The 22,848-nt window shown below is 39.8% G+C and overlaps 1 protein-coding gene across 8 annotated transcripts in view; it reads right to left on the bottom strand.

Moving 5' to 3' along the window:
* Window positions 1-15,188, bottom strand: part of LOC140479934 (fizzy-related protein homolog) — a 54,362-nt gene extending 39,174 nt beyond the window's left edge. The window contains exons 1-4 of one of the 8 annotated variants that reach the window (XM_072574341.1): window positions 14,926-15,188; window positions 11,806-11,862; window positions 11,093-11,176; window positions 4,085-4,270 (exon numbers count right to left, since the gene is read on the bottom strand). In XM_072574341.1, coding sequence (XP_072430442.1) covers window positions 4,085-4,159 — 75 coding nt within the window. In that variant the 5' untranslated portion in view covers window positions 4,160-4,270; window positions 11,093-11,176; window positions 11,806-11,862; window positions 14,926-15,188. Of the gene's footprint in view, window positions 1-4,084; window positions 4,271-11,092; window positions 11,177-11,805; window positions 11,863-14,656; window positions 14,896-14,925 lie in introns of those variants that run through there. The other 7 variants (XM_072574339.1, XM_072574343.1, XM_072574340.1 and 4 more) reach the window with 7 other exon arrangements.
* Window positions 15,189-22,848: the final 7,660 nt, after the last annotated feature.

A 22,848-nucleotide genomic window follows, 5' to 3' on the forward strand; every position in this document is an offset into this window, starting at 1 on the left:
CTATTTCTCTCTCTGCCATCCTTTCCCCCACTCCCCACATTCCTGATGAAGGGCTTATGCCTGAAATGTCAACTCTCCTGCTCCTCAGATTATGTCTGACCTGCTGTGTTTTTCCAGCATCACACCTTTCAACTCTGATTTCCAGCATCTGCAGTCCTCACTTTCTCCTTGTTGGTCCCCAATGTACTGGTCTAGAAAATTAACTTCTGTATTTTCCATGAATTGTCCTCCGTGATATTACTGCAAATCTGGTTTATGTAATGGTAAACAAACTTTACACAGTCACTATGTTACCCTCGTTCCAAGCACCTCTAATTTCCTGACTTACACTCTATAACTACCCTCTCTAGTAATTTCTGCCCCTGTTGTCTAAGCTCCACACGAACTGATTCTCCACAATTGATTTTCCAAGCTAAGATTTCTTTTCTGTACTGTCATGACCCATTCTTTATTATCAGGATTCCCCCGAATTCCTTTTGTCCATCTCTTCCAAACCTCTAATATTCTGGAATATTTCTGATCACCTTGCAATCACGTTAAATCAATCTCAATTTTATTTGTGGTATTATTTCACCTACATGTAGGTTGTTCTACTATAGTGCACATTCTGTTAATGCAAATTTGCTCTAATGCGATTGACAAATTGGGGATAACGTTTCTAAAGCACAAGTTTTTAAAATGTGTGTTGGATGTAACTCAATTACACTGCCAACACTTCAAGTGCTGTTTCTAAAGTGCAATTTTTCCATAACACAGGATTCTGTCAGAATGCAACCTTTGCGTTATAGAAGAACCTGCATTTTACAAGAATTCTTTGCACATTCAAGTAAATTGCCTATAGCTTTAATCTTTCCATTTTCTCTGAAGTCACCTTAATCACTACAGCTAGAGTTACCTCAAATATGGCAACCAATGAACTGAGGCTGTGTCAGATTTCAGGATTTCTCAGTTTTCAGGGAAGAAATTGGAGTTCCTTAATTCAAATTGGAAAAGTCAAGTGTATGATACCTTGCCTGCTATACTGTGTTGGCCAAATCAAAAACATTTCAGCAAAGTAGTGGAAGGAATCATCAACAGGGTCATAAACTGGTACTTCCAAAGGAAAACCTGCTCACTGACTCTCAATTTGGATTCTGCAGGGACCACTCGGCTCCGGACATCAATACAACATTGGTCCAAATGTGTTCTAACAAAGGTGAATTCAGCAGGAGAGAGTGATTGCCCTTGATATCAAAGGCCACATTTGCCAAGCCACATCAAGGGACTCAAACTAAACTGCATTCAATGGGAATCAGATGGCAAACTCTACAATGGACTCAGTCTGACTCCAGCCAAAGGAGGATAGTTGCGGTTGTTGAAGGTCAGCTCCTGGACATCTCTGCAGGAGTCCCTCAGAGTGCCCTAGGCCCAAACATCTTCAGCTGCTTCATCAATGACCTTCCCTTCAGGTTTTCTGATGACAGCACAATGTTCAGCACCATTCACATCTACTCAGATATTGACTATGCCCAAATTGATACACAGCAAGACCTGGACAACATCCAGGCTTGTGTTGCTAAGTGGCAAGTAACAACACAAGTTCCAGACAATGATCATATCCAACAGGTGAGAAGCTAACCATTGCCCTTGGAGTGTTAATACAATTACCATCACTGAATACCAGACTAACATCAGCCAGGGAGTTACCATGGACTCATCATATAAATGGCAGCCAAGGGTCAGGTATTGTGCCTACTGACTGCCCTCAAAATCTGTCCATCACCTACAAGGCACAAGTTAGGGGTGCGATGGAAACTCTTCACTTGCCTGGATGGGCGTAGCTCAAGAAACTCAACACCATCCAGAACAAAGCAGCCTGCTTCATTGGCACCACATCCACAAACATTCACTTATTAGCAGCAGTGTGCACTTTCTACAAGATGCAATCACCAAGGATCCTTCCACAGCACTTTCCAGACCCATGACCATTACCATTAAGGCGGCCAAGGGCAACATATGGACACCACAATCTGCAAGTTCCTCTGCAAGCCGTAGATCCCTCAGAAATGTACCATCACTCCCTTCCTAACAGCATTGGGGGTGCCTCTATAGCAAGGAGGCAGCTCACCATTACCTTCTCCCGACAATTTAGAGACGGCCAATAAACGTACCTCAGCAATCCATTCCGTGAACAAATTAAGAAAAATTTGCTTATTATTTTCAAGATAGCAATTTAGCTGAGCAAATAAGTAGCTGAGCATTGTGCTTCCAAGTGTTAACACTGCTCTTTCTGCATAATTTGCACAAAGTAAGTGCAACCTTCACAAACAGCCTTCGAATTTGACACATAATTATCATTCAGTGAAACGTGAATTTCAGCAATCTATTGCATTAGTTTTAAAAATATCAGACAAGAAGCAGACAAAAATGTGCCACATCCTAGGGTGAATTAATCACCTTTGTACTAATTGCATTTGCTTGTTTACGAGCCTCAAAGTGGAGTTAAAATTAAGCTGGTTCTTTGGTGATCATTACTCAGCAACTATCTGAACGTTTCTGAGTTGGCTTGGCTGAGTCAGGTTTTATGCAGTATAGGCATAGAAATTTCTAACTTTCAGAAAACTCCAACTCTTAGGTATCTGGATTTTGAGGTATTCAACCTTCAAAGCTCTGTTGCATCGATTAAATTCACTGCATCCTTCCTGGTCCACTGCCTAACCCACATCACTACTGTTTTTTTTTAATTCATTCTTTACTAAAACCTCTCAATCCCATTCCCCTAAAAAAATGTAAAATCCTAACTGCCCTACTTATTAGATTCACCTGAACACTAACCCTGGGCCAGTTTAGAATCAGCTCATCCTAGTGGAACAGCTCTCTCTTTCACCAGAACTGATGCCAATTATCCACGATGTGAAACCCCTGCTTCAAACAACATCCTTTAAGCCATGGATTTAACCTTCTAATCTGGACAGTCCCTTCTCCCATTCTTCTAAAGCCATTTGCCCTCTACTGGAGAACAGTTCCATAAACACTATTTACCTCTGCTATCTGGTCCCAGCAGCACATTTTCAGGTGAGATTTTACAACAGGTATCAGCAAGGGTGCCTGACCACAGTCTGAATCCACCTTTCTCCTCAACCAACATTTTAAGTATGAATGAATTGTGGGAAATCAATCAACATTATAAGGCCAAGCTGATCTTCTGCCCCTGAAACCAAATATGAGTAGGCCAATTTTGTCACTTCTACTGCTATAGATCTGCTAATGTTGGAACAGGAATAGCCCTTTGAGACCCTCAAGCCAGTTCCTGCAATCAAGATCAGGCTGATCCAAATTTCATTCAGCTGCTTTGATTCTATATCTTGCAAGCAAAACAAACCTATCCATGTCAGTTTTTAAATTATTAACTGAGCTAGCATCTTCCGCTTTTTGTAGGAGGAGGTATTTCCCAAATTCTTGCCTGGTTGGGCAATCTCTGATTTTAAGGTTACCTCTCCTAGTCCTTGGGTCCCCTACTGTGGCAAAAATATATTTTTATCTAACAGTTCCTTTGGAAAATTCCAAATAAAAACTCAACCAAATCACCAATTTACAATAATTCCCTTTCAATTCCCTGAAGAGTGCAATTTAGAATACCCGTAGATTATTATTGACACAGTCAGATTAAATTAAATTGTTCAGGTGCATGGAAAAATCCAATCATCATTGGGGATTGTTTAATCACAGAAAAGGTTTTGTCAAGTTCCCCATGGGAGTGGGAGCTGTAAACATTGCCCAAACATTAAGGTCATGGTATATCACATTGTTTGAGGAATTAGAATATTATTTTTATCCTGCAAAATCACACTTTGTAAAACACAATTCATAGTATTAAATATCAAAAGTATGATATATCTGGCAATTCCAAATACATATCCACCCTCACTGCTGAAATTATCCTGGGTACTGACAAAAGGCATAACTCTCTAATGATGTGCTGGAAACAAATTTGAAGCAACGAGCATATCTCTCCAGCAGTGAACTATGAATAGTTCTTTCATGGAATGTTATAGTTAGTTTCAGAATTCATTTTGGAGTAAGCAGATTCTCCATTTTCACTTACTGGGGAAAGCATATTCTCAGAGACATTTTGGAAATGTGTTTGTCGAAGTAGCCTTCGCTCATATTCTTGGTCCATTCTTATGACAATGCAAGTCGTGGAAGGAATTGGGGGCACCAGAGCAGATAACACTGTCACTCAGAGGATATGAAGTCCTGGTCACCTTGCAGCTTGTCCTAATTTGCATTCCTGCAATAAAACAAATACATTTATGCATTAAAACTAATAAAGATAGTTACTTTTTGGATAAATACATAATGGCTTTGAAATACTATCATGTCTCTACATGAGAGTTTTCATATAATAACATTGAAACAAATGATCATATTGCAAATTATTATTGAAATTATAGAAAATTGTCATGGATGGTAAAAACAAAATGGAGTGGTGTTATGGAGAATGTATAAAGATCGACTGCTGAAACTCTGCACAGACCTCTTGGATTGACACAAAATGCTGTGGTAATGTTAGTTTAAATCTTTCATTTTCACAAAGCACTGTCTCTGTAGAGCAAACTGACAGCATCGGAAAATCTTGTAGTGTTGCACTTACACACACCAGGTTGTAGCAGTAAACAGATCAATTACGGTTCTTGACATGTCTGAAAATACTTTTTTGTTGGATTTTCTTGGGCTCATTTGCTTCAGTGGGGAACCATTTGTTAAAGCAATGATGGTAGCTACAGGAAGCTTCATCTTAAACTAGGTTCATTCATAAAACCAGCCCGCTGAAATTCAATAATTCTGACTTCAGGAGATTGTGATGTTACTGGCAGCTGCAAAGGGCTTCTAAAGGGCTCCCATGAAAATAGTTGCTGGAGCTTTCAGTCCTGATGTCTGCAAGCACAGTTAAGCTATGATTATGGTTCCACTTCTAAGTAGATGGGATCAATGTCCAAGAACTCAAATGTTGGCAGAAGCACCATATATCTAAATCAAGTCATTATTCAGCAGTATTCCCATTGGAGCAGAGTCTGAACTTCAGACAGAAAACACTTACTCTTTCTTGTTTTGAGGGAATTGCTGTATAGGAACAACCAATGTGCATTTATATAGCATCTTTTACATGCTCAGGACAGTATTCGTCAGTTTCGTCAATATTCACTCAGGAACAGGACATCGTTGCCGATGTGAATATTGAGTCGCAATTAATTAGAATGCACGGCTTTGAAGTATATAGGGAAGAGGTGTTGGAAATTCTGGAAAGGGTGAAAATAGATAAGTCCCCTGGGCCTGACGGCATTTATCCTAGGATTCTCTGGGAAGCAAGGGAGGAGATTGCAGAGCCATTGGCCTTGATTTTTATGTCCTCGTTGTCTACAGGAATAGTGCCAGAAGACTGGAGGATAGCAAATGTGGTTCCCTTGTTCAAGAAGGGGAGTAGGGATAACCCTATTAACTATAGGCCGGTGAGTCTCACTTCTGTTGTGGGCAAAGTCTTAGAAAGAATTGTAAGGGATAGGATTTATGAACATCTGGATAGGAATAATGTGATCAAGGATAGTCAGCATGGTTTTGTGAAGGGCAGGTCGTGCCTCACAAACCTTATTGAATTCTTTGAGAAGGTGACTAAGGAGGTGGACGAGGGTAAAGCAGTAGATGTGGTGTATATAGATTTTAGTAAGGCGTTTGATAAGGTCCCCCATGGTAGGCTACTGCAAAAAATACGGAGGTATGGCATTGAGGGTGAGTTGGAGGTTTGGATTAGGAATTGGCTGGCTGGAAGAAGACAGAGGGTAGTAGTTGATGGTAAAGGTTCATCTTGGAGTGCAGTTACTAGCGGTGTTCCGCAAGGATCTGTTTTGGGACCATTGCTGTTTGTCATTTTTATAAATGACCTGGAGGAGGGGCTAGAAGGTTGGGTGAGCAAGTTTGCGGATGATACGAAAGTCAGTGGAGTTGTTGACAGTGAGGAAGGATGTGTCAGGTTACAGCGGGATATAGATAAGCTGCAGAGCTGGGCAGAAAGGTGGCAAATGGAGTTCAATGTGGGTAAGTGTGAGGTGATTCACTTTGGTATGAGTAACAAAAAGATGGAGTACTGGGCTAATGGTTGGATACTTGGTAGTGTGGATGAGCAGAGGGATCTTGGTGTCCACGTACACAGATCCCTGAAAGTTGCCACCCAGGTAAATAGTGCGGTGAAGAAGGCATATGGCGTACTGGCTTTTATTGGCAGAGGAATTGAGTTCCGGAGTCCTGAGGTCATGTTGCAGTTGAAGAAGACTCTGGTGCGGCCGTATCTGGAGGATTGTGTGCAGTTTTGGTCGCCATACTATAGGAAGGATGTGGAGGCACTGGAACGGGTGCAGAAGAGGTTGACCAGGATATTGCCTGGTATGGTAGGAAGATTGTATGAGGAAAGGATGAGGCACTTGGGGCTGTTTTCATTGGAGAAAAGGAGGTTTAGGGGTGACTTGATAGAGGTGTACATGATGATTAGGGGTTTGATAGGTTCTCATGGTCAACCCTTTTTCCACGTATGGAGTCAGCTATTACGAGGGGGCATAGCTTTAAATTAAGGGGTGGAAGGTATAGGACAGATGTTAGGGGTAGATTCTTTACTCAGCGAGTCGTGAGTTCATGGAATGCCCTGCCAGTAGCAGTGGTGGACTCTCCCTCTTTATGGGCATTTAAGCGGGGATTGGATAGGCATATGGAGGATACTGGGCTAGTGTAGGTTAGGTGGGCTTGGATCAACGCAACATCGAGGGCCAAAGGGCCTGTACTGCGCTGTATTGTTCTATGACACCACTATTGAATGACCAGCTAGTTAGTAATCAGGAGGATCCTGCACACACCAAATATTTAGTTTCAGGGCTGTTTGCTAAGGAATAAACATTTGCTAGAAAAATGGGAGAAATATTTTCAATAATGCCATTGGATTGTTTACATCAGCTTGACCTGGACAGATCAGGTTTTGATTTCGCATTTCAACTGAAAGACAGCACCTCCAAGTCCTTGAGTGAGGTTTGAGCCCAAAACATTCGAACTCTGCAGCAATCATAACTCCAAGGCGAAAGTGAATACTGCAGATGCTGGAGATTAGGGTCAAGGGAGTGTGGCGCTGGAAAAGCACAGCCGGTCAGGCAGCATCCGAGGAGCAGGGAAAAAATAAAAATCGGTGTTTTGGGCAAAGGTCCTTCAATGGTGGTGTGCTGAGCATGTAAAAGATGCTATATAAATGCACATTTGTTCTTCCTATACAGCAATTCCTCAAAGTGTTTTCTGTCTGAAGTTCAGATTCTGTTCCAAAGGGAATACTGCTCAATAATGACAGTTGATTTAGATATATCGCGCTTCTGCCATTGATCTCAACTACTTATAAGTGGAACCATAATCAGCAAGCATAACACCACTGAACCAAAGCAGAATCAGCCATCTCCATTTAAATTAGTACTCCAAGCTTTAAGGTTCAGTCTAGACTAGAAGAAAATTTCCATCAATCTGTAAGAAACATACACTTCGGAATGTATTTGGCGTACTTCAATAATAAAACTGCTACAGAGAAATGGACAAGTAACAACAATGATTTGCATCTGTATTGTACCTTTACTGCAATAAAACATTGCATGCACTTAGGCTAATTATAGGAAGTTTGGACAAAGGGATGCGTTTTAAAGCCAATTGAGGTAGCTTCAGTGTGGAAGGCACAAGAGATGTGTATAATTTGCAATATCAAATGTTTCCACTTCATTACAAAATTTATAAAATAAAAATGGATGTTGCAGCAATTCTTTGCAAAAGACAATTGATGACTTGAGTTTCGCTATGAAGAAACATGTCTCACCTATTTTCAGACACCACAAAATACTACAGTGGCTTCATAAGTAAGTCACTGTAAATAAAACCAGTGATACTCAGGCCAAGTTCAAAAAAGCCAATCATGCCCACATCCCATAAACGAATAAAAGAAATGATTACCTCTATGTATAGGTACATTTCCAACTCCTACACAGAAATTATAACTTGGAAACAGACTACTTGACACAACCAATCCATGCTGGAGGTTTTCTAACACACTAGAACAATTGTGTTGACAGTTTCCATATCTCTCTATTCCTCTTTCTTCCAATCATGTCTCATCCATTTCTAAATGTTGACATATCGTCAGCAGTATTCTCATCCACATTAAATAATGGACATGATAAACAGTTTCATGTGGTGTACTTCCACTGATGGTTGAAGGGATTAATGTGGGAGAAGCAGGTTTTGTCACAATGAAGTGGTTAGCAAGTATCATTGTGGGGTGCTGTTTTTGGCATTTTCGAGTTGTAGTCACTGATCACCATACTTGCACATTTTAACCCACAGCCAACACTGCCATTTCCACATGTTGTTGGCTAGTGTTTCCCATGTGAGAAAGAACGCTTAGAGTCTTAAAGTCATGGTTATTGTATCCTTAAAGTGGAACTCCACATCCACAAGAGCCTTGGGATGAAGGTTTAGTAAACATTTCTGAAATTAAAAAAATTGGCCTAATGGTGACCATTTAACAACTGTTGATTGTCATAAAACTCCATCTGATTCACTAACGTTCTTCAGTCATTACCTGGTCTGGCCTGCATGTGACTCCATTGGTCAACTCTTAACTGCCTTCTGGGCACCTGGGGGCAGGTAACAAAATGCCTAGCCAGTAACACCCATGCCCCACGAGCAACAAGAAAAATGAATTATGTTTCCATGTGCCTGCAACAAAATCACCTCCGCCTGATGAGTGCTGGCATGTTTGGGAAATATCTTTAAGAGGACTGTCACATTTTATTATGTCTTTTCCGGAGATGCTTAGAATTGACTGCAGGCAAAGGTGAAAACTATTGAGCTTCCTTTCTTCACAGCCATAAACTGTCAAAGCTTCACGAGGTGCTGAAAACACAGGCCTCATAAAGCAATATCCTGGGCCTAAAGGTCAGCTTGTTGTTTCTCCAGGCACATTTTAAGAGTCAGCCAAAAGTGTTTGCTGTGTGTTTGTGTGCCAAGTTCTGCAGCAAGACAAGTCTCTACTTCAATTACAAACTTGCCTGGCACATTCCATAGCGTCAACACCTTGTCTTTAAAAGATTTCTCTTATACTCCATCTTAAATCTCTTGCTTCTTATGCTATACATATATATGGTTTCCTTCTCCCTTAATCACACGTTTTTATGTAGTTTGTGCCTCCTCCATCAAGTTAAGCAGCCATAGCAAATTAATCTATAATCTCTTCTGTTTTAATTAAAACAATCCTGATCTTTCAAGATACTTTGCATTTGTGTCTTCTCAAACCAGCATGACTACATTGAAGCAATAAAGTGGATGGAGCGCAGCTTTATTGTAGTCTGCACACCAAAACTGCACTTATCAGTTTTCCATTTATATCCTCTTTATGCTGGAGTATAAAAACTCAGTGGGATAATCATTGGGATGCTCTGTCTGTGGTCACTACTGGCTGGGTCTGTGCCATATCCAAATCAATTAATTTAAGCTGTATATTCTTGCCAATAATTTATTATTAAAATAGCAAACATTACTGCTTAATACCCAATTTTGTATTAACTCTCATCCCCACTCTCCATTCACCATTTTTTAATGTCAAAGCTGTCCCCACTCAGTTGGGAGTCTACAATAGTTTGAACAGCAATCTATTATAGAGTCACAGGAGGAGTAAAGCATGGAAACAGACCCTTTGGTCCAATCCATCCATGCTGACCAGATATCCTAAATAAATCTAGTCCCATCTGCTATCATTTGGCCTATATCCTTCTACACCCTTCCTATGCACATACAATCACAACTTGGAAAAAGCATCTGGATGGGTATCAGCCTCATCTACCTTCAGCAGCAGCTCATTCCATACACGTACCACCCTCTGTGTGAAAGAGTTGTCCCTTAGGTCCCTTTTAAATCTTTCCCCTCTCATCTTAAACCTATGACCTCTAATTTTGGATTCCCCTCCCCTGGGGAAAAAAAAGAGTCACTCTGTCCATGCCCCTCATGATTTTATAAACCTCCACAAGGTCACTCCACTGCCTCAGACATTCCAAGGAAAATAACACTCTTCAGCCCCTCCCTATAGCTCAACCCCTCCAACCCTAGCAACATCATTGTAATTCTTTTCTGAACTGTTTCAAGTTTAACAAAATCTTTCCTACAGCAGGGAGACCAGAACTTCACTTAGTATTCCAAAAGTAGCCTACCCAATGTCCTGTACAGCTATAACATGACCTCCCAACTCTTGCACTCAATGCCCTGGTCAATAAAGGCAAGCGTATCAAATGCCTTCTTTGCTACCCTATCTACCTGTGATTCCACTTTCAAGGAACAATGAACCTGTACTCTAAGGTCTCTTTGTTTGGTAACACTCCCCAGGACCTTACCATTAAGTGTGTAAGTACTGTTCTAATTTTCCCTATCAAAAAGGAGCACCTCATATTTATCTAGATTAAACTCCATTTGCCACGCCATGGCCCATCAGCCCATCTGATGAAGATCCTGTTGTATTGAGGCAACCTCCTTCACTGCCCACTACAGAGAATTATAACTGCCCACTTCACAGAAAAGAAAAAAATTACTAAAAATTGTTTATGAAGGAGATACAAGTCCAGATGCCACTTGAAGCTGGACATGCAAATTATGGTTAGCCAATAATCACATGAACTATTTAAGACTCAATTCTAACAGTTTCCGTTACCAGAATATATAATTAAAACTCCTTTAATGAAACGTTTCACAAGGTCTGGTGCAGTTCACCATTCAGACTATTCTATTTTTAATTCCTTTTTACTATATTTTAAAGTAACTATTATAAAATAAATTTCTATGGCATCACAAAATAACTTATTCCTCTACTTGATCTGGTTGTTTGCATGAATTTATCCTATTCACAGAATCTTAAATCACTTTGTGCAGGGTTTTACCCTTGTTACCACAATCAATTAGTGTTGTTAGTAAGTTTTAAAACTCTAAAATTTGCTAAGTTTTACTCATTTAGATTGGCAATAGAGTAGGAAGTTAAAAGAAAACGTGACATAACCTGTGTCAGGCACTGAGACATCACTGTCGATCATCTGTCTTGCAGCAGGTGAACGTTGAGGAAATGGCAGTTCAAATCAGGAAGCTAGATATATATAAAAAAATGATATAATGAATCAGGGGAATTAAATTTTATTAAGGAATCTGACATTGTAAAAAGGGCACTATTGTGAATCATTCCTTTAAGTGGGACATGATCTTAAATAAAAATCAAATTGCCGAATTCGAAAAAGGATCAAAAAGTATTTTTAATTCAGATGAAGAAGAGCACAGTCTACTGCAAGAGCTGCATGACCTAGACTGCTCTGATAAAATAATTAATTTAACTATCAGGGGAAATGGGGAAGGCATTCTTTATGGACACACTCTCATCATAAGTTGATATCATCTAACCACAAAAGAAATACAAACTCAGTTCTGTTTCCAAAATGAACATTAATTTGTATCAAAGGAATTACTCTACATAATGCCTTTCCTTAAACTGTATGGTTTCACCTTGAACCTTGTGCACTGTGACATGACTTGGATTAATTCTGTGAAGTCAAGGGACTTATATTGAAAGGGAAATGGTTTTTGGATGTTGTCTTCCTACAGCAAAAGCTTAAATAACTAAAATAAATTATATAAAATCCAGAATCTCTGAATAGCTTCACACAGCAAAACCTGAGCTAATGTATGAATATCTAATATTTTCATATTGAATTAGTTACTTACTATACAGGGCAAAAGTACAGCTATCCTCTTCAATGTAACTGGCTTCTCAGTCCTGATCTATTGTATACACAGGATTCATAATACAAAGCAGCATTATTATTACCACAATAATAACATTCCACTTCAAAATTATATATGTTCACAATTGGCATTAATACGCAAGTTAAGAATGAGGAATTCAGGCCATACTCCACTCCCCACCCATACCACAAGTGAATTAATACAGCCTGTTGGGAGCCCCAATGTATTCAATTTTGGAATAATCACAGATCTTGAAGAAGATAAAGTTTTGTGAAACTTCTGTCTAAATTCTTAAAGGTAACAGTGAACTCCACAATGCTATGTTACGTTAAAATCCATCTCTACAATTTTGAACAACTACATTCCAAATGTCTGCAAAATCAAGCACTTTGTAACACAAAATATGTCACTGCCGTACAACCTTCGATCTCTTTCCTAAGCAGATACTATGTTAGCTCTTTCTGAAATTAATTTACAAATGTAACATTAAGTAACCAGGTATATTCAATGTTATTATTCTGGGAATAAACAGCTTTCTAATCTGTCTCTTGGAGGTTTAGCTTTAAGTTTCATGTACAGTAATTCTACATCTAGTCCAAGATGTTGAGTTTGGTAGGTGTTGGAGCAACTGTCTGAAAAAAAACTGAACTAAAGCACAGCATAGAAGGGCATCACTCTGCAATTTAACATCAGCATGAGATTCTGTATTTTCACTTCACGAGAAAAAGGAAAATCTAAGGGAGAGTCATGCCATTGTAGGAAGCAGACCTTCAGGCAGATAGAAAATCACTTAGAACAGAGCTTTTCATATTTTTGAATAAGGAGTCACTATTGATATGTTTTCTCCACAATTCCCTCTTTTCACCCATAAGCAGCTATTGAATCTTCATGCACTTCACTCAAGTGGAAAATATTCATGCAGTACTTTAGCACCCATGTATAATGACAAGTTAGTCAACATAAAAGACAAACATTCAATCCACTCATACACCAACATGGGCAGTGTCAACAACATAGCCAGCCAGGAACATGAACCTACAATGCTTACCCCTTCATTCATCAAGAGCATGGTGGTCCAGTGTAAGTCAGCAAAGCTTTTTATTGGAACCACAAATGAACTCAGTCAGCACAAATAGTCCTATAATCAAGCCTGCAGAAACTCACCAAGTATTACATGGTGGGGGCAACATGGTGGGGGGGGGGATACAAATAAACTTACAGCAATATCTTATTGGGGCAATATGTCACTATTGTGCAACTTTGCTCCAATCTCATTGAACAATTCAACCGACAGCAAATCACTTCTTTCCAATTACACATTCTTTCTTTCTAATTTCTGCCGCCTCCTTTCGCAAATCTCATGCAATTCATTTCAATTTACTGAATATAATCATAGTATATGCTGTTAAAGTGAGGATGTTACTCCCATAAAATGAACAATTTTACATCTGCATGCTCACATCTAGTCTACCCTTTCCATTTATATTCTTACACTTACATTTTGAACAGAAACTGTAAACATTCCAGGCTGTGCTCACACCCTCCTGCTAGTTGTGGCACTTCAGCACCACAACTGGTCAGAGAACGTAACTACAATGTGACAAGTTTACATCAGCAGTTTCCATTCTAAACAGCACATGAGAATATACAAGAGCAAAATTAAAATTGTACTTTAAAAAGGGAACTGAATTATAGATGCACAACCTGAATTATCCCCGACTTCTATCAACACTCACATGAAAATTACAATTGTTTCTGACTCAATGTGCAAGATAGCAGTGATGAACCCGATCGAGAGATTTTCTTAATGTAATGGAATGGGAGGTTTTCTTGATAGATATAGAACATTTAAAAGTTAAGGTATCTCCCAAGTACACACAACTCCGGCGTAAACGAAGTTTGATTCATTTATTATAACAATGAATAATTATTTTATTCAAAAACCCCGTGAAGTTACGTTAACAAAGCAGATAGGAAATCTAAAAATGTCCTTTGTCAATGTTTCAAAACTTTAATTAAACATCTGCAGACCAATAAAAAAAACTGGTGCAATATCACAAGTCAGCAGCAAAGAAAAAGCCTGACTGTACTGGAAATCCGGCCACAAGTAAAAAGAACAAAAAAAATCAGCAAGTAATAGTCATCGTCCCAAATTTAAGCTGCAATCATTTTATTTATCCACGCTCCAGAAAACATTTCAAAAACTCAAATTCTCGCACAAAACATGAATGTTTACTTCACGGAGTCCACGAACCAACTCCAGTAAGCGACTTTCGTAATCAGCTCAACACTCGTGTAGTTGTCCTAGTTTAGCCTCTCTAATCCCCTCGAAAAAGTTTCCACACTCGAGGAAGGAGTTCTACTACGATTATTAAATATACACAACTCGTTTTAAAAATGGTAAACGCACATACACACTTCGAAATTCGAAAACAGACCCGGAAGACGAGACTACCTTGTGAGAGAATAAAACGATTATAAGTCAAACATGTTGTGAGATTTTAATAAAAAGTTGCTGGAAAGAATCACAAATGCAATTGACGACTACATGGTGGGGCCCGGCCAGGCTGATAGTAACAAATCTGGTTACCAGGCAGTTGTGTCAATTTCACACCACAACAAAATCCAAAACACTCGAAAATGGAACGTTTCGCCTCAAAATAACCAATGCGGGATCTTCGAGAACACAATGGAAACATTGTAACGAAATGTATCAACATTCAGCTGCAAAATGCCTTTCGATCACGTCTTTTGACTTTCGTTGCCAATAACGCTGCTTGCTCCGGCAGAGTTATCATGACACAGTAGCCTAACACTGAGCGTTTATTACCTTATGATCGCCCTACTAAAATGATATGCTCCTTCCAGGCGGATTGCTCACATTGATCAATCGCTGAAAACCTCATTTAAAATGACAGAAGAAAAACCCTCCGATTTCCATTCAGCAGCTGTTTATAAAGAATCCCTACTCAATATGGCTCCGTGGCAAGAAATTGCACAGCACTATGGGAATGGTTGCCATAAAAGGGAGGTTACATTTCATCATAAATTGAGCGTCTGTGTGTGAGAAATATTTTACAGTTGGTGTATTGCAATCACCTGCATTTGCTCCAAGAAGCATTACCGTATTAAAGATACATCTTGTCTCAGCGGGGGTATTTTCAAAGCTGTAATATCTAGTGGTGGTTATCGGAAATAGGTAAAATACTCCTGAATCCAGATGAAATACTGTCACATGTAGCCAAATCTTTGCGTTTGTGAATTTACAACAAATAGAATTGTCGGTAAGCTAGAATGCACTTGTTAAAGTTTGCAGAGTAGCAGGATGTCATCGTCCTGAAATGGTGCTCGGCCCGTGTCTTTCAGCGAGGGGCGGAGTTAAGTGCCATCCTCCTCGTGATGTCACACAAGCTGTGATGCGTTTTAACACATTATCTAAACAAATTGATAGGAATTGGCCAATGCACCATGTTCTTGAACATTATGAATCCTTGCAAGTTATTTTTTGTAAATTGCAGTTCAGCGGAAGTATTTTCCATCTGTGCTCGTGACCTGACTCAGGCCGTTGGCATCCAAATTACCACATTCCTAGGCTGTATTGCAGATTCATTGGATGAGGAATGGCATAAAGGGAAAAGGTAACTTTTATCTGGGGCGAGGCGGTTGAGATTGGATCAGGTATTGGAATAGCTACGACCAGCTTTTTTCGATTTGTGGCCTCAGATTTTTTCTTTGCTATTTCTCTATTCTTGCTTACTCTCTTTCTCCCTGTGGGCATTCATCCCTCACCGACCTTCCTAAATGAATGTCTGATCGTCTAAGATTGTGCAGACTGATCCTAATTTATCTTTGCCCTCCAGATGATACCGTGCAGGAAGGTTGATGATAAGGGGCTGGTTATCTACAAGCTACAGCAGTGTGTGGAAATTAAGCTTACTCCATTAATTAAATTCACTTAACAAATCTGGAATTAAATGCTGGTTACGTTAATAATGACTGTGACACCGTTGCAGTAAAAATAACTATCCAGTTTACTCATTACCTTCAGGGCAGGAAACCTTTATCTGACTTAAGGCCACTGCAATGACGAAAATGGCCTGTTGGACAGGGTTTGTGAAAGGTGGTCAGGGCACCAACAAGAGGGAAACATCTATTTCACACTGTACTCCCCAATCCACAAGTAGCAGGTCTTAAGTGTCTCTGCGGAGACAAAGTCCTGTCTTCATTATTAACCCCCCCCCCCCCCATTGTATTGTGTGGCATTGTACTAACGGGGATAGATTTTGAACAGATGTAACAAATCAATAACTATGTCTCCATGTGCCACTGTGGGCCAGCAGCATTAATATTGTATTCAGTATTAGTAATTCTCATGCCCCTCATAATTTTATAAACCTCCACAAGGTCACTCCACTGCCTCAGACATTCCAAGGAAAAAAACTCTTCAGCCCCTCCCTATAGCTCAACCCCTCCAACCCTAGCAACATCATTGTAATTCTTTTCTGAACTGTTTCAAGTTTAACAAAATCTTTACTACAGCAGGGAGACCAGAACTGCACTCAGTATTCCAAAAGTAGCCGACCCAATGTCCTGTACAGCTGCAACATGACCTCCCAACTCTTGCACTCTACCATTACTATTAAATTGGGGATTGACCTTCGTGCAATTAAAAGTGGAGGAGGGCATGCCAGGAGCAGCATACCTAAAAAACAAAAATGAGACACCAACCTCCAATTTCTAACATACCAAAAAAGGTGAGCATTGTGCAATAGACAGAGCTAAGTGATCCAACAACCAATGGGTTAAATCTAAAGAGAAGGCTTCACAAATATCCCCATCCACAGCAATGAGGAGCCTAGCATATTAGTGCAAATGATGAAGTTCCTGAAACAATCTTAAGTCAGAGATCCCAAGTGAATGATTCATTTCAGCCTTGTTCTGAGGTTCCCAACATCACAAGTCTTCAGCCAATTTAATTCATTCCACATGATATCGAGAAGTGGAGGCTATGACTGGATTCTGTTACATTCTGGAAATAATGCCAAAAATGTGTCATACCCCTAACCAAGCTGTTCCAGTACACCTTCAGTACTGGCATTTATCCAGCAATGTGAAAACTGCCCAAGTTTGCCCTACCCACAAAAAGCAGTGATGTGGATGTGCGGGTATTGGACTAGAATGGACAAGGTCTGAAGTCACATGACACCAGGTTATAGTTCAACAGATTTATTTGAAATCACAAGCCTTCAGATCGCTGCTTCTTCACCTGACGAAGGAGCAGCGCTCTGAAAGCTCGTGATTTCAAATAAACCTGTTGGACTATAACCTGATACACTGACCATCATTCCCGATGAAAGGCTTTTACCTGAAATGTAGATTTTCCTGCTCCTCAGATGCTGTCTGACCTGCTGCGGTTTTCCATCACCACTCTAATCTAGACTCTGATCTCCAGCATCTAAAGTCCTCATTTTTGCCCCAGTTACCATCAGCAAAGTGATAGTAGATGTTATCAATAGGTTGTAAGTTTGCTCGCTGAGCTGGTAGATTTGTTAGCAACAGTACAATCACACAGCATTTTACAGGAATAAGCTTCTCACAGATGCTCAATTTGGATACAACTCCTTCCTTTGTTACAGCCTTGATCCAAACGTGGACAAAAAAATCTGTACTCAAGAACTGAGTAATCAACATACATTTTATAGGCGAATTTTAATTGTGTTATATGGAATATCAATTGATCTTAATATTTTAGAGCATTTTTAATTCAGCAAAGATTAAAATTATAAACAAAAACAGATATTGCTGGAAAAGCTCAGCAAGTCTGGGTGCATCTATGTAGTGAAATCAGAGTTAACATTTCAGGTTGAGTGACCCTTCTAAATTATAAGGGGGAGGTAATTAAAATCCTGTGCATTAGAGATTGTCAGGATACCTAAACTAAGACCAAAAGATGACCCATATTTATTCAGGTTAGAAAAGATAAAACTGTAAGGCAGCAAGTGGGTTTACTTGGCTAAAGATCAGGAATTCTGGTGAACACAATAATGCAAGAACAAGGGCAATTCAGACAGATTTTCATGTTATGCTTTTATAATAATCTTGGTTGGCCATTTAGCTCAGTTGGGTAGATGACAATGAGTAATGCCAAAGGGTTACTATTAGGGTCTTTCCTTCTCAACTTCTCCCATTCAATGCACAGTATAATGTCTACCTCTAATTACACCTGTCAATGAGAAAATGGGTATTATCTTCTGTGGGCAACTATATTTTGCCAATCCACTGTTTACATTAGCAGGATAAGTAAAATATAAAATGATGCTAAAATAAATAAGCAGAATAAAATCTGATGAAATATGGTTAATGTGGGCTTTACACTCCAGAAAAAATGGTGTATTCCATTCACCATAACCATCACTCAATCATTATTGGAATGTAAAGGACTAGAAAAGATTCTGTGGTTCATTTGATTGGTTTGCAATTAACTTCCAAGGCCCTCTTTCAAATTGATATCCAATTCTCCTGTAAGAAATCTAGATTCTCTTGTCTATGTGGATTGTCCATGTCTCACCACTATCTACATAAATGTAATCTGTTGGTGCTTCTTCCCTCTTCCAACTCTGAGATTGTTTCACCTGATTCTCTTCAAAGTGTCACAATATTAAACATATTAATGTTAATATGCTAAACAAGGTTCAACTTATCTCAATTTAAGAATCCTGAATAATCGTAGTCTTCTTTGACAGTAAACAAACCCATGTATTTTCAAACTCTCATGATGGCTACATACAGTAAACTAGGAATCAGGATTGATTATGCTTTTGCCTTCTGTGCCTGAATATTCAGTTGTAGTAGATTCGACAGTACTTGGTAATACTTGTACCTTGTGCACAATCTGTATCACCTCCTGCAATTTATGATTTAGTCCTTTTAGTTATAGATTGCAACTGGAAACATGCCTTGCTGTTTTTAAAAACTACATCCGTTAGTACTCCTGGATCCCTGTCTCTTAGCAACACGCTTAGTTTACATTCATTACTTTAATCTCATTACCATGCATCTGACTACATTCAGTTGTAATTGCCACTAATTAGTCCTTCTTCACAATGATCAAGATTCATTAATGAGTTTACTTGTTTCCTATTTTTTTAACCTCAGCCTAAATTTGTGTTATCTACAAATGCAGCTTTTTTTCCCCCCCAGTTCGAAATCAATCTTAATAACAATTATTGCAGCACTGATCCATGTCCCTTTGGTAAGGCCTTGTCACGTTGCCGACGCCTTATTCAGTCAAATGTAACTTACCTTTAAATATCTGGACTGGTAGTCATTTATAAGTTCCAAGGAAGAAGCTTGACTAGGCTATCCCAATCACCAATGTACACTGAACTACAACTTTGCAGTAAATGTCACAAAAACAGTATGGGAAGAATGTGCCAGCATGGATGTTGAAAGGAGTGATGTCTGAAAAGAAAAACTTTGTAATTGGACATGGTAATTGGTAAAAGGATCGGACTTGGGATTTGTTTTTATAGAGAATTGAGATGATGTGGAATACAATGTTTGAAATGGCATTGAAAGTAGAATCCATAATAACTGTCATAACGTATTTGGAAGTATACTTGACGTGGAAAAACTTGCAGGGGTAATGACAGCACAATGGCATTAACTATATAGCTCATTCAAACAGCCAGCCCAGAAAACATTGTTCCACAAAATGGATGTGTCCTCAGATATTAAGTCTGGTGTGTTGGCAAGCTGGGGCAGAGGGGATGGGAAAGTGGATTCTAATTAAGTAGTTTAGGAGATAGGTGTAGAGAGGAGGGCAGTGAGAAAAAATGGTTCATTTGTTTTGGTCATGTTTGTGAAGGAGAGTTCACACTACTCTACATATTATGGCTATCCGTGGAATCACCGCATGTTGAATTAAAGCAGCTTTCTGCTGGGTATGGATGCACTATGTAAATAGGCCTAAGGCAAGGATATCAGATAAAAAAATCCATAATTTGGCAAATGAGTCATAATAGTCTGACTTGTCTTGTGCACTTTAAAATGGAGCTGCAATAGTACCAGTACATTTCAAAGTGTGACTGGTTTTATACCAGTTTTTCCTTTAGGGGAAATAGCCCAGATCTTCCAGTGAGTGGCCATCAATGTCAAGTTGGTATTAGGGGCTGAAAGAATGCATGGAATTCACTCAGGTTTATTTATGATGGACTGGAATGTTAATTGATCACCACTATGGTAATAAAATTATTGAAAGGGGTGTGAGTGTAATACAATCATTAATTCAGGTTTATCTTCCCTGAAGGCAGGTTCTTGGTTAATTGCCTGCTGATGCTGCAACCTGATGATCCTTTTCTTGGCATTTTTTGTCAGTGATAGTCCGTCATTGCCTTCGACTCTGAGGGAGAGGGAGGAGACAGATCCTCAGTCTACAGCAGCCAGAATATCAGTCAAACCTGCACTATAGGTGTTATGAAAAACATGTTAAACATTAGCCAACTGCGTTAAATGACCTCCCAATATAACGATCATGATAAAAAGAGCAGAGGAGATAGTGGCAGCACTAAAACTATACAGCTCAAGAAGACAATAAAACCAAATAGTGAAATTATTGCAAATAACTGAATTACAGATTTATTTAAAGTGTGGAGGAGAGCCAGACAAACATCCCAGATCCCCAACAAACAAACTAGTTCCTCCCCCAGCCCCAATTCCCCAACGCAATCCTCATGGCTTTTGAGGTTTATTTCCTTCCCATGAATTTTCCTTTGTAAATATATTAAGGCATATAGTATTGTTGAAGACTGTGTCACGCTGTGAAAATTTCTCATTTTGCACACATCAGAACAGAATCAAAAGAATACCAAATATAATCCTGGGTGAAATGGTGGCTCAGTCGTTAGCACTACTGTCTCACAGCACCTTAGACCCAGGTTCGATTCCAGCCTTGGGCAATTGACTGTGCGAAGTTTGCGCACTCTCCACGTCTGCCTGAGTTCTCTCCGGGTGATTCGGTTTCCTCCCACAGTCCAATAGTGTGCAGGTTCCATGGGTTGACCATGCTAAATTTGCCTATTGTGTCAAGGGAGGTACAAGCCAGATGGATTAGCCATGGCAAATATAGGATCAGTGTAGACATAATGGGATAAATGGTCTGCTTTCATATTGTATGGACAGGCTTGGGGAGTCAGGAGGTTGCAGAATTCCATGCTCTTGTAACCACAGTGTTTCCTTGGCTGGTGCAGTTCAGCTTCTGGTCAATTATATACCCACGTTGATAGTGAGGGATTTATGATGGTAATGGTTTTAAATATATCAAGGAGTGATGGTTGGATTCTCTGTTGTTGGAGACAGTCATGGCCTGGCACTTGTGGCATGAATGTTACTTGCCACTATCAGTCCAGGTCTAAATGCTATCTGGATCTTCCTGCATTTTGACACAATATGTTTTAGTATCAGTCTTGGGAATTATACCTTTGGAATCCTTACAGTGTTGAAGCATAATTGAGTGTATGAAAGCAGAGCTAGCTAAAGTGAACTGGCAAATTAGATTAAGGGATAGATCCATAAGAGATGCAGTGGCAGATATTTAAAGGGATATTTTAGAATATACAGAAAGTATACATTGAGACAAGTTCTAAGGGGAGGAACACAACAGTAACAGTATCAAACTTAAAAAGGTATATTTGTACAAAGATATTCTTGGCACATCAAAAGATTGATAGAATATTTTTTAAAAAGCAAATACGGCCATAAGACATAGGAGTGGAAGTAAGGCCATTTAATCATGGCTGATGGGCATTTCAACGCCACTTACCTGCATTCTCCCCGTATCCCTTAATTCCTGGTGAGATCAAGAAATTATTTGTCTCTGCCTTGAAAACATTTAACGTCCCGGCCTCCACTGCACTCTGTGGCAATGAATTCCACAGGCCCACCACTCTCTGGCTGAAGAAATGTCTCATTTCCATTTTAAATTGACCCCCTCTAATTCTAAGGCTGTGCCCACGGGTCCTAGTCTCCCTTCCTAATGGAAACAACTTCCCAGCGTCCACTCTTTCCAAGCCACGCGTTATCTTAGATTTCCCCTCAACCTTCTAAACTCTAATGAATACAATTCCAGGATCCTCAGCTGTTCATTGTATGTTAGGCCTACCATTCCGGGGATCATCCATGTGAATCACTGCTGCACGTGCTCCAGTGTCAGTATGTCCTTCCTGAGGTGTGGACCCAAAACTGACACAGTATTCTAAATGAGGTCTAATCAGAGCTTTATAAAGTCTCAAGAAGCATATCTCTGCTTTTATATTCCAACCCTAGAGATAAATGACAACATTCGCGGACAGAACCTGCAAGTTAACCTTTAGAGAATCCTGGACTAGCACTCCCAGACCCCTTTGTACTTTGGCTTTAGGAATTTTCTCATCGTTTAGAAAGTAGTCCTTGATTGTATTTTTTTCCAAAGTACAAGACCTCGCATTTGCTCACATTGAATTTCATCAGCCATTTCCTGGACCACTCTCCCAAACTGTCTAAATCTTTCTGCAGCCTCCCCACCTCCTCAGTACTACCTGCCTGTCCACCTAACTTTGTATCATTGGCAAACTTTGCCAGAATTCCTCCAGTCCCTTTATCTAGATCATTAATATATAAAGTAAACAGCTGCAGCTCCAACACCGAATCCTGCGGGACACCACTTGTCACCGGCTGCCATTCTGAAAAATAACCTTTTATCTCAACTCTGCTTCTAACAGACAGCCAACCCTCAATCCATGGCAGTAGCTCACCTCGAACACCATGGGCCTTCACCTTACTCAACAGCCTCCCATGAGCTGAAAATGTGTTGCTGGAAAAGCACAGGTCAGGCAGCATCTAAGGAGCAGTGGAAATCAATGTTTCGGGCATGAGCCCCCTTCTTCAGGAATCTTCTTCCTGAAGAAGGGCTCATGCCCGAAACGTCGATTCTCCTGCTCCTTGGATGCTGCCTGACCTGCTGCTCTTTTCTAGCAACACATTTTC

The sequence above is a fragment of the Chiloscyllium punctatum genome, chromosome 7, assembly GCF_047496795.1.
Source record: "Chiloscyllium punctatum isolate Juve2018m chromosome 7, sChiPun1.3, whole genome shotgun sequence".
In the NCBI taxonomy this organism is placed as follows: domain Eukaryota; kingdom Metazoa; phylum Chordata; class Chondrichthyes; order Orectolobiformes; family Hemiscylliidae; genus Chiloscyllium; species Chiloscyllium punctatum.